This window comes from Geotrypetes seraphini, chromosome 2, assembly GCF_902459505.1.
Source record: "Geotrypetes seraphini chromosome 2, aGeoSer1.1, whole genome shotgun sequence".
Lineage (NCBI taxonomy): Eukaryota > Metazoa > Chordata > Amphibia > Gymnophiona > Dermophiidae > Geotrypetes > Geotrypetes seraphini.
Window position 1 is genome coordinate 223,686,808 of NC_047085.1, and position 15,757 is coordinate 223,702,564.

Here is a 15,757-nt window from a genome sequence, read left to right on the forward strand (position 1 = left end):
GTGCAGAACCTTGTGAAACGCTTTCTGGAAGTCCAAGTATATTATATCCACCGGGTCTCCGCTATCGATTTGTTTGTTCACCTTCTCAAAAAATTGAAGTAGATTCGTCAAACATGACTTCCCCTTCCTGAATCCGTGTTGACTGGCTCTCATCAGGTCGTTATTTTCCAGGTGCTTTACTATGCTGTCCTTAATTAGTGCTTCAACCATCTTCCCAGGAACCGACGTAAGACTCACAGGTCTATAGTTGCCCGGTTCTCCCCTCGATCCTTTTTTGAAGATTGGGATGACATTCGCTATCTTCCAATCATCTGGTATTTTCACGGTTCTAATTGACATGTTAGCTAGGGTTTGCAATAGTTCTCCAATTTCGACCTTAAGCTCCTTTAGCACTCTCGGGTGAATTCCATCTGGCCCAGGAGATTTGTCACTTTTTAGCTTGTCAATTTGGTAGTATATTTGGTCCAAATCCACGTTCACTGTGGTGAGGCATTCCTCTATTTCTCCCTCGAATACCTTTTCTGTTTTGGGCATTGTTGCAGTGTCCTCATTGGTAAAGACCGAGGTAAAGAATGAATTTAGCCTATCTGCAATCTGTTTGTCTTCCTTGATGCACCCTTTTCTTCCTTGCTCGTCGAGAGGGCCTACTGCCTCTCTTGCTGGTTTTTTCCCTTTTATATATCTAAAAATGTGCTTGAAGTTTTTGGCTTCTCGTGCTATTTTTTCCTCGTAGACCTTTTTGGCGTCTCTTACTGCCTTGTGACACTTTTTCTGGTCAACCTTGTGACAGTTCCAGGCATCTGTTGTTTTTTCACGTTTCCATTTTTTGAACGAGTTCCTCTTTTCCCTCACTGCATCCTTCACCTCTGTAGAAAGCCAAGCTGGTTCTCCGTTGTTTTTGTTTTTTCTTCCTTTGGATATCTGCGGAATGTAGAGATTCTGCGCTTCGGTGATGCTATTTTTTAGTAGGGACCATGCTTGATCGACTGTTTGGATTTCGGCTGTCCTTTTCTTGAGCCGTTTTTTAACCATGGTTCTCATGCTGTCATAATTCCCTTTTCTGAAGTTAAAGGTTGTGGTTGAGGTCTTGGTTGGTTGGCGGAAATAAAATTCTATGGAAGGACTGGATTATTGCAGGCATACGAACTCTAAATGATGTTATTTCAGATGGTAAACTGCTTGATTTTTCACAGCTACAACATAGATTTGGTCTCAATAAATTACAAAGTTTTAAATTGTTGCACCTGAAGGAGGCTATTCAGGGTGGGTTTCCTGAATGGAAAAATCTTAATAATCAATTTAGTCTGGAGTTCCTATGTTTTCAGGCAGACTTCCTGGGTCATCAAGCCGCATTGTGGTATAATTTAGTATCTGGATATATAAATAAAAAGCCTAAAAATGGTCTAAGAGACATTTGGAGCATTGAGATTAAGCAGCAAATTTCTGCATCTCAATGGCCACGAATTTGGTCTTAGAGAATGAGATGTACAGTGTCTGCATCTATGAGGCAAACTTGGTTCTTTTTATTGCATAGAGCGTTTTGGACTCCAGTTCATTTACAAAAGTTAGATTGCTCTAAATCTAATAGATGCTGGCACTGTAATCTTGAAGTAGGGACATTGGATCATTTAATTTTTTATTGTTCTTATATTATGTTATTTTGGAACTCAATTTGGATTCAAGTTAACTGTCTTCTAGAAAACCATGTTGCGTTATCTTATGACACCGTTCCATTTGGTATATCTATGAGGAAAAAAGTCAAATTTCGTCGTATAATAACAAATTGTTGTTAATCATGACAGGGGTCGCCATTCAGCATATTACCAATAATTGGAAAAACTATTCTAATCTTAATTATACATTTTGGTGGAACTCGTTATGCCATATTTATACGATAGAAAGAGCAATTGCTACGCAGAAAGGGACCTATAATAATTTTATAAAGATCTGGGGGCCATTGGAAAAATATTGTAATGAGTAGACATCACTTTCTATGGGAGATTATATTTACACAATGGGGGGTGGGGGGTGGTAATAGTAGTTTGCACTATATTTTTAAATTATTAATAGTATATTTTATGTTGAGCTTTTGTTTAAATCATTTTAAGAAGGGAAGGAAGGGATATATATTTTTGTTCTAGATGACATGGTAAAGATTTTCAAGTGTTATATTGAAATTATAATGGATGTATTTCTGTACACTTGTATGATTTAAAATGAATAAAGAATTTAAAAAAAAAAAAGTTTACCGGTATATTCTCCAAAAGAAAGTGAGTAATAACGAAAACAAAACAAAAAGCCTTGTAAGCTTAACCACAGCTATCTGGTAGCATGAAACTGCTTTTAGACATCTATTGGTAGTTGCAGCTTGGATGTACTAGTATTTCTCTACTTTGGAGGGTATGAGCTTCCTGAACTGTTGAACTAAAAGCTTCCTGAACTGTTGAACTAAAGTTGGTTACCTGTCTTGCAAATATAATTTTAGATATGTTTTTACTTCAAATTTTAATAATACTGTTGTAACAGGCTCCATATTTTGATTTCTCTTATTAATTCTTATTTATTTACAGCAACCATACTACAAGCTTTTCTTTTTCTTTCAGATGTTGAACCTAACATTGTCTATATACATTGTACACAGTACCCATGCCAGTCTAGGCCAGAAAATGGGATTGCCATTAATAAATCAAATTGTTAGCTGGACAACATTAGGTATGCAAAAAGATATGTCTTATGAGAAATTAATAAAACTGTCTTACAAAACATGATTTAAGAATCTTTTTCCAATATAAGAACCTATTTACTTAGACCACTGTAATGCAAATTCTAGTGCAAAATAACCAATTGTGTAGAAAGCATCATCTACTTTTTTTGGTTTGGCCTCCTCTACCACTGCTCTGTGCTCCCCAGTTTCTCCTTCTACATGCAAATTGAAGGTGTCTTTCTTATCTGCTCTGTTCGGTTTATTATTTTTGAATTGTTTGTCCACTTTCAAAGGCTTTTTGGTGCTACAGAGGTTCCCGGGTTGCCTGGTGTTCAAGCCAGGCTGGGAGACTTGAACAGCGGGGCCAAAAAGAATTACCAGAATGGGCTTCCTCTCCCAATATGACTGGGAAAGGGAATCTGTTCTATGAATTCAAATCAACAGACATGAAAACAGTGTAATAATAAAATTCATGTTTATTAGTGTCTTTCATGTCTGGGAAGAGCGATACACGTCATCAAATTTTCTGCTCTCCAAAGGAGGGTTAAAACCAGAGACTTTTTATACCTAATCTGACATCATTGCAATAATTACCATAATTTAGAATGCAATGGCACAGTTGATCACATGACTTTTTCAAGAATACATCATGTCACTTTACATTTAAATCCTAAATTTGCCAATGCTAAGCCCAATTTTTAAACCCAGCAGGTGGCAGTGTTTCACTTTTCCTATCCTTATGACTTCTGTATGACCTTTACTAATTAGTATGTGTGTTTTAATCTATGAGGGCCAGACTTCCTTTTTAAGGCCTCCCTGTAAAGGCCTGCATCCTGTTTTTTTGTTACCCTACAATGGGATCTTCCTGACAGTTCTTAACTTAAGCTTTTCCTTTGTTTTAACTTTGTGCATATCAGCATGTTTTTTCCCTCCCCAACTCTGGGATATTACAAAACTTTATTATTTTTATTCATTTTGATTCTATCATAGCCAATTTAAAATAACCTTTTACAGACAGTTCCACAATTCACCTGTCTCATTTACCCCAAATAATTTCAAAGTTAATCTCATATCATCTTGCATGCTTTTATTTTCCAGTTTTAATTATTAATAACAGCTGGGCATGCCCATGGTGTCCACATATCTTCAATACTGGGACAGCTCTGTCTGGGTGAAGACAGACACTCGTGTAAGAGGTCTGCAGCTGGGAGAGTCGCCCTGGTTCAGGGCACTAACCTAGCCAGCCTGCACTAACACTTTTGTGGCTTGGAAACCATTCCCCTTGTAGCAGAGCTCGCTCTTGGTTGTTACCAGAGTTTGAGGGGAAGCTGTTTGGTGTCTGTGTTGGTCCCTAGGATTTTATCAGTTGCTGGCTGCTTCCCTTCTCCCCACCCCACACACTCCAAAGAAACACAAAGAGCTATGAGGGTCTGAGTCTTCAGAATGTAACACAGTCTGACCGATATCCCAAAGAAACAACCATCTGAAGAATTTTGTAATGCTTGTCTGAGGCAGTAAGTCTTCACCAATTTCCAACTTCAGTTTGATCTGAAGCAAGGACAGCACCAGCAGCGTAGTGAATACTGCCTAAATAGATATAAATAAATATAATATTGTACCGTATTTTCACGAAGATAACGTGCACCCGTGTAAAACGTGCACACGGGTATAGCGCGCGAAAAACACAAATCTATGTACAGAAATTTTTATATACCGCGCACCCCGTATACCGCGCATGCTGCCGGACTCTCCCGTCGCCGCCCGACTCTCCTTTTGCCCGCCCCGACTCTCCTCTGGCCACCCCGACTCTCCTTTCGCCCACCCCGACTCTCCTCTCCCCCTTGAAGTCCTGTCCCCACCCTGAAAGCCTGATGCCCCCCCCCCCGATGTCCGATTCACCCCCCCCCCTGCAGGACCGCTCGCACCCCCACCGCGAAGGACCGCTCGCACGCACCCGCACCCCGAAGGACCGCTCGCACGCACTCCCACCCGCACCCCCACCCTGAAGGACCGCTCGCACCCCCACAGGCTCTCGACCCCCCCCCATCATGTAGAAGCTCCTACCGGTGTCCTGCTGCTTCCTCTTGGCGGTCCCGACTCCCCAACACGATCGGGGCAAAAGGGAGCTCAAGCCCTCTTGCCCCAGCCAACCGCGGCACCCGACACGATCGGGGTAAGAGGGAGCTCAAGCCCTCTTGCCACAGCCAACCACGGCACCCCCGACACGATCGGGGCAAGAGGGAGCTCAAGCCCTCTTGCCCCCCCCGACTCCCCGACACGATCGGAGCAAGAGGGAGCTCAAGCCCTCTTGCCCCAGCCAACCGCGGCACCCCCGACACGATCGGGGCAAGAGGGAGCTCAAGCCTTCTTGCCCCCCCCGACTCCCCGACACGATCGGGCAAAAGGGAGCCCAAGCCCTCTTGCCCCGCCGACTCCCCAACTCCCCGACAATATCGGGCCAGGAGGGAGCCCAAGTCCTCCTGGCCCTGGCGACCCCCCCCCCCCCCGCTAGTTGTTCGGGCCAGGAGGGAGCCCAAACCCTCCTGGCCACGTGACCCCCTACCCCCACCCCGCACTACATTACGGGCAGGAGGGATCCCAGGCCCTCCTGCCCTCAATGCAAACCCCCCTCCCAACGACGCAAACCCGCCTCCCCAAGAACCTCCGACCGCCCCCCCCAGCCGACCCGCGACCCCCCTGGCCGACCCCCACGACACCCCCACCCCCCTTCCCCGTACCTTTGTGTAGTTGGCCGGACAGACGGGAGCCAAACCCGCCTGTCCGGCAGGCAGCCAACGATGGAATGAGGTCGGATTGGCCCATCCGTCACAAAGCTCCGCCTACTGGTGGGGCCTAAGGCGCCTGGGCCAATCAGAATAGGTCCGGGAGCCTTAGGTCCCTCCTGGGGGCGGGGCCTTGGGCACATGGTCGGGTTGGGCCCATATGCCTCAGGCCCCGCCCCCAGGTGGGACCTAAGGCTCCCGGGCCTATTCTGATTGGCCCAGGTGCCTTAGGCCCCACCAGTAGGCGGAGCTTTGGGACGGATGGGCCAATCCGGCCTCATTCCGTCGTTGGCTGCCTGCCGGACAGGCGAGTTTGACTCCCATCTATCCGGCCAACTACACAAAGGTACGGGGAAGGGGGGTGGGGTTTTCGTGGGGGTCGGTCATTGGGGGGAGGGGGGTTTGCGTCGAGGGCAGGAGGGCCTGGGATCCCTCCTGCCCGTAATGTAGTGCGAGGTGGGGGTAGGGGGTCGCCGTGGCCAGGAGGGTTTGGGCTCCCTCCTGGCCCGAACAACAAGCGGGGGGGGGGGGGGGTCGTCAGGGCCAGGAGGACTTGGGCTCCCTCCTGGCCCGATATTGTCGGTGAGTTGGGGAGTCGGCGGGGCAAGAGGGCTTGGGCTCCCTCTTGCCCCGATCGTGTCGGGGGTGCCGCGGTTGTCTGGGGCAAGAGGGCTTGAGCTCCCTCTTGCCCCGATCGTGTCGGGTGTCGGGACCGCCAAGAGGAAGCAGCAGGACACTGGTAGGAGCTTCTACATGATGGGGGGGGGTTGGGAGGCTGTGGGGGTGCGGGTGCGGGTGGGAGTGCGTGCGAGCGGTCCTTCGGGGTGGAGGTGCGTGCAAGCGGTCCTTCGGGGTGGGGGTGCGAGCGGTCCTGCGGGGTGTGAATCGGACGTCGGGGGGGAATTATGTAAAAAAAATTTTGTACAACGCGCTCACGCGTATAACGTGCGAGGGTATGCGCGGTACGTAAAAACCACGTATAACGCGCACGTTATATGCGAGAAAATACAGTAGTCTATGGGAGACATCGGGGGGATCTTTAATTGCTACTTGGGGGTTATAGGAGCTCAGATTTAGGTTTCCCCACTTCCAAAAAATCCTCTCCCACATGTTTTGTGCTTTTATTTAGCTCTCCCAGGCTATATTTTGGGCCAAAATGCTGCCATGGCAGCCATCCTTTATTGCCACTTTAAGAACTCAAGAAAGTTTGCGAACTGCCCGCACTGCACATTTGTGAGTGTCTTTCCATCCGACGTTGGGTTGCTGTACCTCAGTTCTTAGTTTTTTATGGAGCTAAGAAGTCGTTTCTCTGAATGTTGTTCAATTTTTGCCATTTGCCTTCCTGCTCATGTGTTTTTTTTTCTTCTAATTTTTCTTTTCAGTTAAGAGTACTTATATATATTTTTTATTATTAATTCTTTATTAATTTTTTTAATACATACAATAAGTGAAATACAGGATAAATTAATAATTTTACAATAGAGACATCACTTAAATTGTTTAAGATTTATTCATAGTAATACCCACCCCATCCCAATTTTTCCAACCTTGTTTACCTCCCACCTATCCCCCTTCCCTGGATGTGCATATTATCTAATAAAAACCATATAGGGATTCTACAAAGGACGTCAGTGGGCCCCAAATTAATTTAAAATTTTCACTATTTCCTGATATAACAGCGTTCATTTTCTAATATTTATATATTAGACATAAACTTGCCCACCAGAATGTAAAGTTGAGACGATCCCAGTTTTTCCAGTTTCGTGTAATCATTTGTATAGCTGTACTTGTCATAATTAAAAAGAGACGTCTTTTATGTTTATCTAGGGGATCTTTGATATGCAAAATGGTACCACAAATTATTATTTCATAAGTTAAAGGAATCTCAGAATTTAAAATATTATTGATATGTCCCCAAATTGATTTCCACAAAAATAAAAATGCCAGGGCAATAAAACAGTAGATGGTCTAATATTCCTATGTCTAGGTGACAGCATCTATTAGATCTAGAATTATCTAACTTATTTAACCTAATTGGGGTCCAAAAAGAACGATGTAATAAAAAGAACCAAGTTTGTTTCATAGATGCTGACGCTGTACATCTCATCCTCCAAGACCAAATACATGGCCATCGAGATGCAGAAATATACTGCTTAATCTCAATGCTCCAAATATCTCTAAGAGCGTTTTTGGGTTTCTTATTCATAAGTTCAGATATTAATTTATATCACTTGGCGGCTTGATGCCCTAGCATATCTGCCTGGAAACAGAAGAATTGCAGGCTATAAAAAATTTTTAAATTACGCCATTCAGGGAACCCTTTCTGAATAGCCTGCTTCAGTTGCAACCATTTATAAAATTGAAATCTTGAGATACCAAAATATTGTTGCAACCGTGAAAAATCAAGCAGTTTTCCATTTGAAATAACATCCTCTAATGTTCTTATGCCTGCTTGCATCCAATCTTTCCATGCAATTTTTGATCCGCCTATTTGTATCTTAGAGTTCAGCCATAGTGATTGACATAAAGATTGTTCTATAGGAATTTCAGTTAATTTATTAATACATCTCAGGGTCTTCCAAGTATCTAAGATAATGTTATTATCTTTAGCATAACTGGGTAGTTTAATGTCCAATATAGGAGACAAACATAATGGGGACATAATTTTCCATTCCAAAATTAACCACTCTGGATAATGTTCCATGAGGTCAGGCAGGATCCAGTACATACCCTGATGCAAAATATAGGCCTGATGATAACTATAGAAATTTTGAAAATTTACCCCTCCCTCCTCAATTGATTTTTGTAAAGATTCTAAAGCTATTCTAGAAGTTTTGCCCATCCAAATAAATTTGATAAGTATACTATTCAACTTTTTGTAAAAAGAACTGTGAAAATAAATTAGTAACATTCCCATTTGATAACACACCACCGGCAAAAATCATCATTTTCATTGTTTGAATTTTCCCCCACCAAGATAAATGTAACGGATTCCATTGCTCACACATTTCTGTAACTTTTAATAATAATTTTTTTTCATTTATTTTTATTGTTTCTTCTAGTGACTTGTAAATCCATATTCCTAAATATTTTATACCCTCTTCTTTCCAGAGAAAAGGGAACTGATCAAACAATCCCTTTTGAGAGTATATATTAAGTGGAAGGATTTATGATTTATTCCAATTTATTTTATATCCTGAAAACTTTCCAAATCTTTCGATCAGGTCCAATAAATGTGGAATAGTAGATTCAGGATTCCTCAAATGAAGCAAAATATCATCTGCATATGCAGATACTTTGTATTCCCGACCAGCATAAGAAATACCCCGAATCTCCTCTGCTTGTTGAATTGCCAATAATAAAGGTTCCAATATAATATCAAATAACAGAGGAGATAAAGGACACCCCTGCCTGACTCCTCTCTCCAGATGAAAACCATCTGAAAAAGAATTATTTATATACAGTCTGGCCAAAGGAGAGTTATACAAAGCTTTGATCATTTGTATAAATCCAGAACCCACTCCAAACCAATTCATTGCTTGGTACATAAAAGTCCATTCTACTCGATCAAATGCCTTCTCCACATCCAAAGATACAGAGAATGCTGGATCCTCCGTGGATTTTGTTAATGTCAACATATGGAGAGCCAATCTAGTGTTATGTGAGGAATGTCTATGAGCAACAAATCTGGTTTGGTGCATACCTATAATATAAGGGAGAGCCTTAGCCAAGCATATGGCCAATAACTTAGCCAACAGTTTTCCATCAACATTTTTCAAAGATATTGACCTGTAGTTTGAAACCAATAAAGGATCTTTATTTGGCTTCGGCAAAACTATAGTCAAAGATTCTGCCATAGTACCTGAAATACAGCCTTTATTCAGTTGAACTTGATATAATTTTAATAAATGAGGCATTAATGTATTTTGAAATGATTTATAAAACTCCACAGTGTATCCATCCCCTCCTGGAGCGGATCCAACTCTAAGGGACTTCAATGCTGCTTGAATCTCCTTCAACGTGATAGGTGCATCAAGAGATCTTTTTATATGCTCGGGAATTTTAGGACCCTCAATTAAATTTAAAAATTCTAAACCATTAAGTTCTTTATATGAATAAAGCTCAGAAGAGTACAAAGTTTTATAATAGTTCAGAAACTGTTTTAATATATCATCAATTTGAGAATGAGTAACCCCATTTTCATCTGTAATAGCCACAATTTTTACTTTCCTTTTTTTTTTTGCTTTTAAATAATTAGCTAGTAATCTTCCTGCTTTATTCGAGTTTCCATAATACAAAGCCTTTTGAGTAAATAATTCCTTCCTAGCCCATTTAGAAGAGATCTCATTATATTTAGCTTTTAATAGGGACTGGAATGTATCATGTTCCCATTTTACCGCTAATTTTGCTTCTAATTCTTTAATCTTTTCCTCTAGATCAATGAAATCTTTTTTTGATTGAGTATTAACGTGAGCCGAATATGAAATTATATTCACTCACATTGTAACAACCCTAGTCTTAAGGCTAGGCTTGTTACAGTCAAATCTCCTCCAAATCCTTCCCTTTTCTTGAAAAGGACTGATCACTGCAGCAGGCTAAGTTCTGATAGACAAACAGGGTCTCTGTGTCCTTTGAAACAGCAGTCTACAGAAACCCAGGGAGTAGAAGAGGAGTGGGAGAACAGCCTGTTGCAGAGGGAGGAGACTTTTTCAGAAGGACAGCCCAGGAGGCAGTGTCAGAGAACATCTAAGGAGCCTCTGCTGGGGCCAATTAAGGCTAAACTGAGAGGCCAGCAGAAACAGCAGGTTAACCCTCCCCCTTTCAGGTCAGGGCGTGGCCATCTCAGAGCATTAGAGGCTGTGCTGAGGAAGAACAAATCAGTCTTCCCTGGGTCAGCCCAGGAAGCAGTCTCCAGGGATTGGGCTCCTGACTTTCCTATGAATGAGGATGTTGAAATGGCAGAGGTTTCCACTGTCCCTGGGGTGAACCAGCCAGCTTGCCAGGAAGCCATGGAATTTATGGATACTATTCAAGAACCAGAGGAAACTCAGATGGACCAGAGCTAAGTTAAATCACCTTTTTGATTGTGTGCTTTTGGAATCTTGATGGCTCTGAGTTTGTTTGTTAGCACCAGTCAAGTGCTGATAGCCTGAGCAGTGCTGAGCTAACTGCTGCAGCTGTACCTTAGGCTGGTGACAGAGGAAAAAGTGTGGAGTTTTTTTGTGTACATTTTCTCCTTTTGTTTTTTCTTCCCCTAATTTTGGGGGTATGAATGTATGGACAAGGAAGTAGTGGGGAGAATCCACAGAATATCCTCAGGGAGGGATTGTGGGGCCAATTTTGTTGGCAAGCTTTTAAGCTAAAGTGGATTCAGCTACTCCCCTCCCCCACCAACTGTTTGTTAGGTTGGCTGGGGAGGCCTGTTAAGCCAGGCTTAGGCATTACATTCATTTGAGTGTGCAAGACATTTGGGAACAACCAGCAGAAATACTGGGTGTTACAGTAGCCATATTACTCTGCGCCCTTTGTGAACTGGGTGACTGTGAGGGCAAGGCTACAACAGTATCTTTTTGTTTAAACTTACCTGCCAGAAGGTGTATAGGCTATGTTTTTGCAAGCCTGGATTTTTTCTTTGTATTGATTTAATTCAAAGACTAAGACTGTAGCAATTGCTACTTTAGGAATAAAGTCAGACACAAGTTACTCTGAATCTTTATTGTTCCTGACATTTATTTTGCTTGTTATTATGATGATGAGAGCCAGCAGGACCTTCAACATCCTTTGAAGGCACGGCGAGTTCGGCGTTGGTGAGCATTGACTGGTGGTCTGTTACAAAACCCGGCACCGGCAAGCTCACAACATGGTAGCTTTAAAAGCATCCCATAAAGTTTCCAATGAGATCTCTTCTGAAGAGTTTAATTGGAAATATTCCTCCATCTTTATATTAAATTCTTCAATAATTTTTGTGTCATCTAGCAGTGTATTATTGAATCTCCAAATAGGTCTCTTTCCATTTTGATCCTCCAAATTCTATCCATACTCCACTATGATCTGATAGAATAATTGGATCTGTGGTAGCTGTTCTGACCTGTTGTACAAGCTTATCTGAAACAAAAATATAATCAGTCCTAGAAAATGATTTATGAACATGTGAACAGAAAGAAAATTCCCGAGCATTAAAAGTGTAACATTCTCCAGATGTCTTTTAGTCCACAAACTTGAATCAAATTATCCAATCCTAACGATTTTATCATTCTACTAGGTTTTTCTATCCAGTAAAGGGTCCATAATAGCATTAAAATCCCCCGCCACTACTAAATTAGTCGTAGCCAGAGGTAGAAGAATATGTTGGAGTGTTTTGAAAAATTAAATTTGATTCAAATTAGGACCATAAATATTAAAAAGCGTCAGAGTATATACTTATTTTCACATGTGCCCATCTACCCATAGGATCAGCTGAAATCAAGTTAAATGATGCATTACATTTTTTTATTTACTAATATGCCCCCCCCCCACCCCGGCCTTCTTTCCTACCGCAGGAGCATAAAAACATTCTTTTACCCAACCTCCTTCTAACTTTTTAGATTCTATATTGGATCAATGGATCTCTTGAATATAATAAATATCTGCATTTTGGTTTTTGACAAAATTAAGTGTTTTTTTCTTTTTATGGGGTGATTAAGGCCATTGACATTAATGTACAGTGGAACCTTGGTTTACGTGCATAATTCGTTCCAGAAGCATGCTCGTAAACCAAAATACTCGTATATCCTCCCCGAGGCCAGCAGTGCTGCTCTTACCCCCCACCCCTGGAGAACCGACATCATTCCCCCCTGCCCAAACAATTTCAATCTTACCCCCCCCCCCCCCCCCCGTCTGGCACCGGCACGCAGCCCACAGGACGTGCCGGTGCCGCTTGAAGTTCCTGCCTCTGCTGGGCCTTGAGCATGCATCTGCGCATGCTCAAGGCCATCTAGTTCTCCCTCTCGCCGACAAGATTTGCGAGAATGTTTTGCTCGTCTTGCAAAACACTCGCAAACCGAGGTTTGACTGTATATAATTTCATACACATGTTAAATTTATAATTAGTAGTTCTTTATTCATATGATAATTTATATAATAACCTATGCACATCCAGGACCCCCCCCCCCCACCATACATCCCTCCTGCAACCCTCCCCCAACCCATTAAATAATACGAATACTTGAAAACGCTTATCAGAACTAGCAACTAAAAACTCCCCCAGGCACTTATTAATAATCATATTGGAAGATTGTAGATTTTCATCATTTACCATATATCATTTTCATCATGTATCAAACATATATTTATATTGATTAAAATAACTTAATAGTATTATTAAAATATGTTAAATTAAAAAGTATCTTATTCTATTACATTCTTATATCTGGACAGGACAAAATAGAAAATGAAATCATCCTTTTAAAGAATAATTAAATTTTTATCTTTAAATATTAAGTCATTAATTCAACAGTTTTCAAATAACTTATAATAAGAAATTAGAATTCAAGATAGAAATACTCCATATTACATGACCTAATATCATGTCTTATTAAAACAAAAACCTCAATACCTATCTTTGAATGAAGATCTAAGATATTCAATTTCCCATATTAATTTTAAGAAGCAATACTCTTATACTTATCTTCAAACTAAATTATATAATATTACAGGATTTCAGAGAATAAAGCTATTAAATAATAATTAATTGGTTCCAAGACTATAGTATTTTAATGTAAATAATTTCATATATATGTTCAATTTATAATTAGTAGTTATTTATTCATATTGCAAAACTATAATAGTAGTCAGTTAACTAAATTAACTGTTTTTTTCCAATATCATAAACATTTATTATGCATCCCACTTCATTAATCATTACATTTTACTATTTTATGTTTCATTGAATGTTATTTTACGTTTGCTATCAATTAAAAAATTCAGATTCTTCTCACAAAAAGAAATAATTAAGAAATGTTAATTTATTCAGATAATCTTACTAAGGATTGAGGAATCTTAAACAATGCAAATCACTTTCCTTCAACTAATTATTACGAATGGAATATATTTTTTTATAGGTAAACTCAATAAAGATGAATTGTATATACCAATACATAAGTCATTTATTTTCTTTCTTACAGTATATTAATTGATGTTATTGTCTTACATACTTAAAATTTATTAATTCATACTATATTATTTAATATACCATTCAGAACATTTAAAAACAAAAAGGAAAATGATGTAAAACGTATTGTTATTTAAGAATGTTTGTTCTCATTGATTATGCTTCGGATCTTATTTTCCATATCCATTATAAGTCTTCTAATTTTGGTCATTTATCCAGTAAGGCTGCCTCCAAAGTACCTGGTACTTGACTCAGTCTTGTTAGTCAATAACCAACGTCACTATTATGGACATTAGCTTGATATTTCCTGAATCTCCACAAACCATGCGGTCTTTAATTTTCTCTGAAACATCTCCAGTTTTCTAGAGTAATATATTCCACGCAAAGCCCCGGACCAAATCCCAAGGGTATACAAAAGAAACTCCTTTCAAAGTATAGGACTCAGTACTGATCTAAAATATTCCTGGTCACAGCTCTCAGTTTCCGTAAATAGGCAGATGTCATAGCTTTGTCCACGAACTATGTTACATTATAGGTAATCTTTTCCTTCCCATTATTCCAATTTTAATCTCTGGCAAATCATAAATAGTCAATATAGTTGTTGGGGAGACAAATGCTTCATTAAATCTAAGGCACAAGCACTTTACTACTGCCAGTCATCCACGGCTCTGGCGCTCGCTGTGGCGCTACAGAGGCGTGATCTGGGTTAGCATTCGCTGGCTCTCAATGTCTTCTTCTCCAGGCCCGGCGCTTCCACTTTCTCGGCACTCAGGATTTAATCATAAGAACCTCCGTAGTAGTGACTATCCCTCTCTATGTACAGAATCACTGAAAAGCCAGCCGACAATGTGACCAATTATGACATGCCTGACTTAGTTCATTCGGAACTTTAGTAGTGTGCGGCAGAAGACACTGTTCTCTTTTGCATAGAGTCAAAGTGATGTTGTTACCAGAAATATGACAACAGATCTAGATTGGTTCATCAAATGTTTCATAATATTTTGTGGAGCTCTCAGATACCTACTCCGTTAATCATTACAGATTATTCAAACGGTTCTGTAGGCATGGGTATCAATCATTGAGCTCCACCATACCGTAGTATGCAAAAAGTTAAAGCAAGTGCTAAATGTTCAACTCTGAATTTTTTAGATAAAGCACTTATCTTTTGCGGTGGCTTTGTTATGCCTTGTAGTATGCGCTCTGTGCCCAACGGGACCCGTTTCGCCCAAATAACGGCTTCTTCAGGGGTCTCAAATTGCTGTTAACACAGAAAATAATATTTCACTCATTTGGAAAACATTTTATAACAAACTTATTTAGGAAAGCGTGTACTCACTGTAATTGCTTGTAGCGGCTTTTTCAAAATGGCGTTAGCAGAAGTTAAACGCCAACGCATGCGCTATATAGATGTATCAATTGAACTACCCCTATGTGTCTTAAAGGGACAATCATCATTTTAAAGTTGGAAACTGCTTATGGAACATCAGCTTAGAACAAACTTCAGCTTAGAAAAAAACACTCCAGTCCATATTCGCATTTAGACCGGTAGGTTTTAATGTGCCTAGATTGAAAATCCAACGGGATTCCTTTTGTAGTAAAGTTCTTTGTCTGTCGCCTCCTCGTGGATTTGATGTCACCCGATCTATTGCAAAGCATTTCAATTCTTTGAAACTATGTTGTGATTGTTTACAATGTTCTACAAGTGGTGCAGTTATTCTCATGCATTTGATATTGGACTTATGTTCAATGATCCGTGTTCTTAATGATCTGATTGATTTACCAACATACCACTTTTTACATGGACATATTATCACATATATTATGTGATCCGTGGTACAAGTGAGAAAATGATTAATAGAATAGATCTTTCCATCTTTCTGGCTAGTGAACTCTTTTAGTTGGATCATGTTTTCACACACACTGCATTTACCACATCTATAAAAACCTTTTGGTAACAAATTATCATCTCTCAATTTGATTTTGAAATCTGCTGGAGAGAGTATTTCTTTTAAATTTCTATCTCGTGTGAATGCTATGCGTAATTCTGTTTCTTTGAACGTAGTGTTAGTTCGCATAATTCTCCAATTATTCTTCAAAATTTTTGCGATGTTGCTGCCATAC

At 40.5% G+C, this 15,757-nt stretch overlaps 1 protein-coding gene across 4 annotated transcripts in view; it reads left to right on the plus strand.

Annotated features, from left to right (window-relative positions):
• PIGN (phosphatidylinositol glycan anchor biosynthesis class N) overlaps window positions 1–15,757 on the plus strand; it is a 397,785-nt gene that overhangs the window by 267,659 nt on the left and 114,369 nt on the right. For all 4 annotated transcript variants that reach the window (XM_033935002.1, XM_033935003.1, XM_033935005.1 and 1 more), the window contains one exon: window positions 2,604–2,712. In XM_033935002.1, the coding sequence (XP_033790893.1) occupies window positions 2,604–2,712 (109 nt within the window). The remainder of the gene's footprint in view (window positions 1–2,603; window positions 2,713–15,757) is intronic.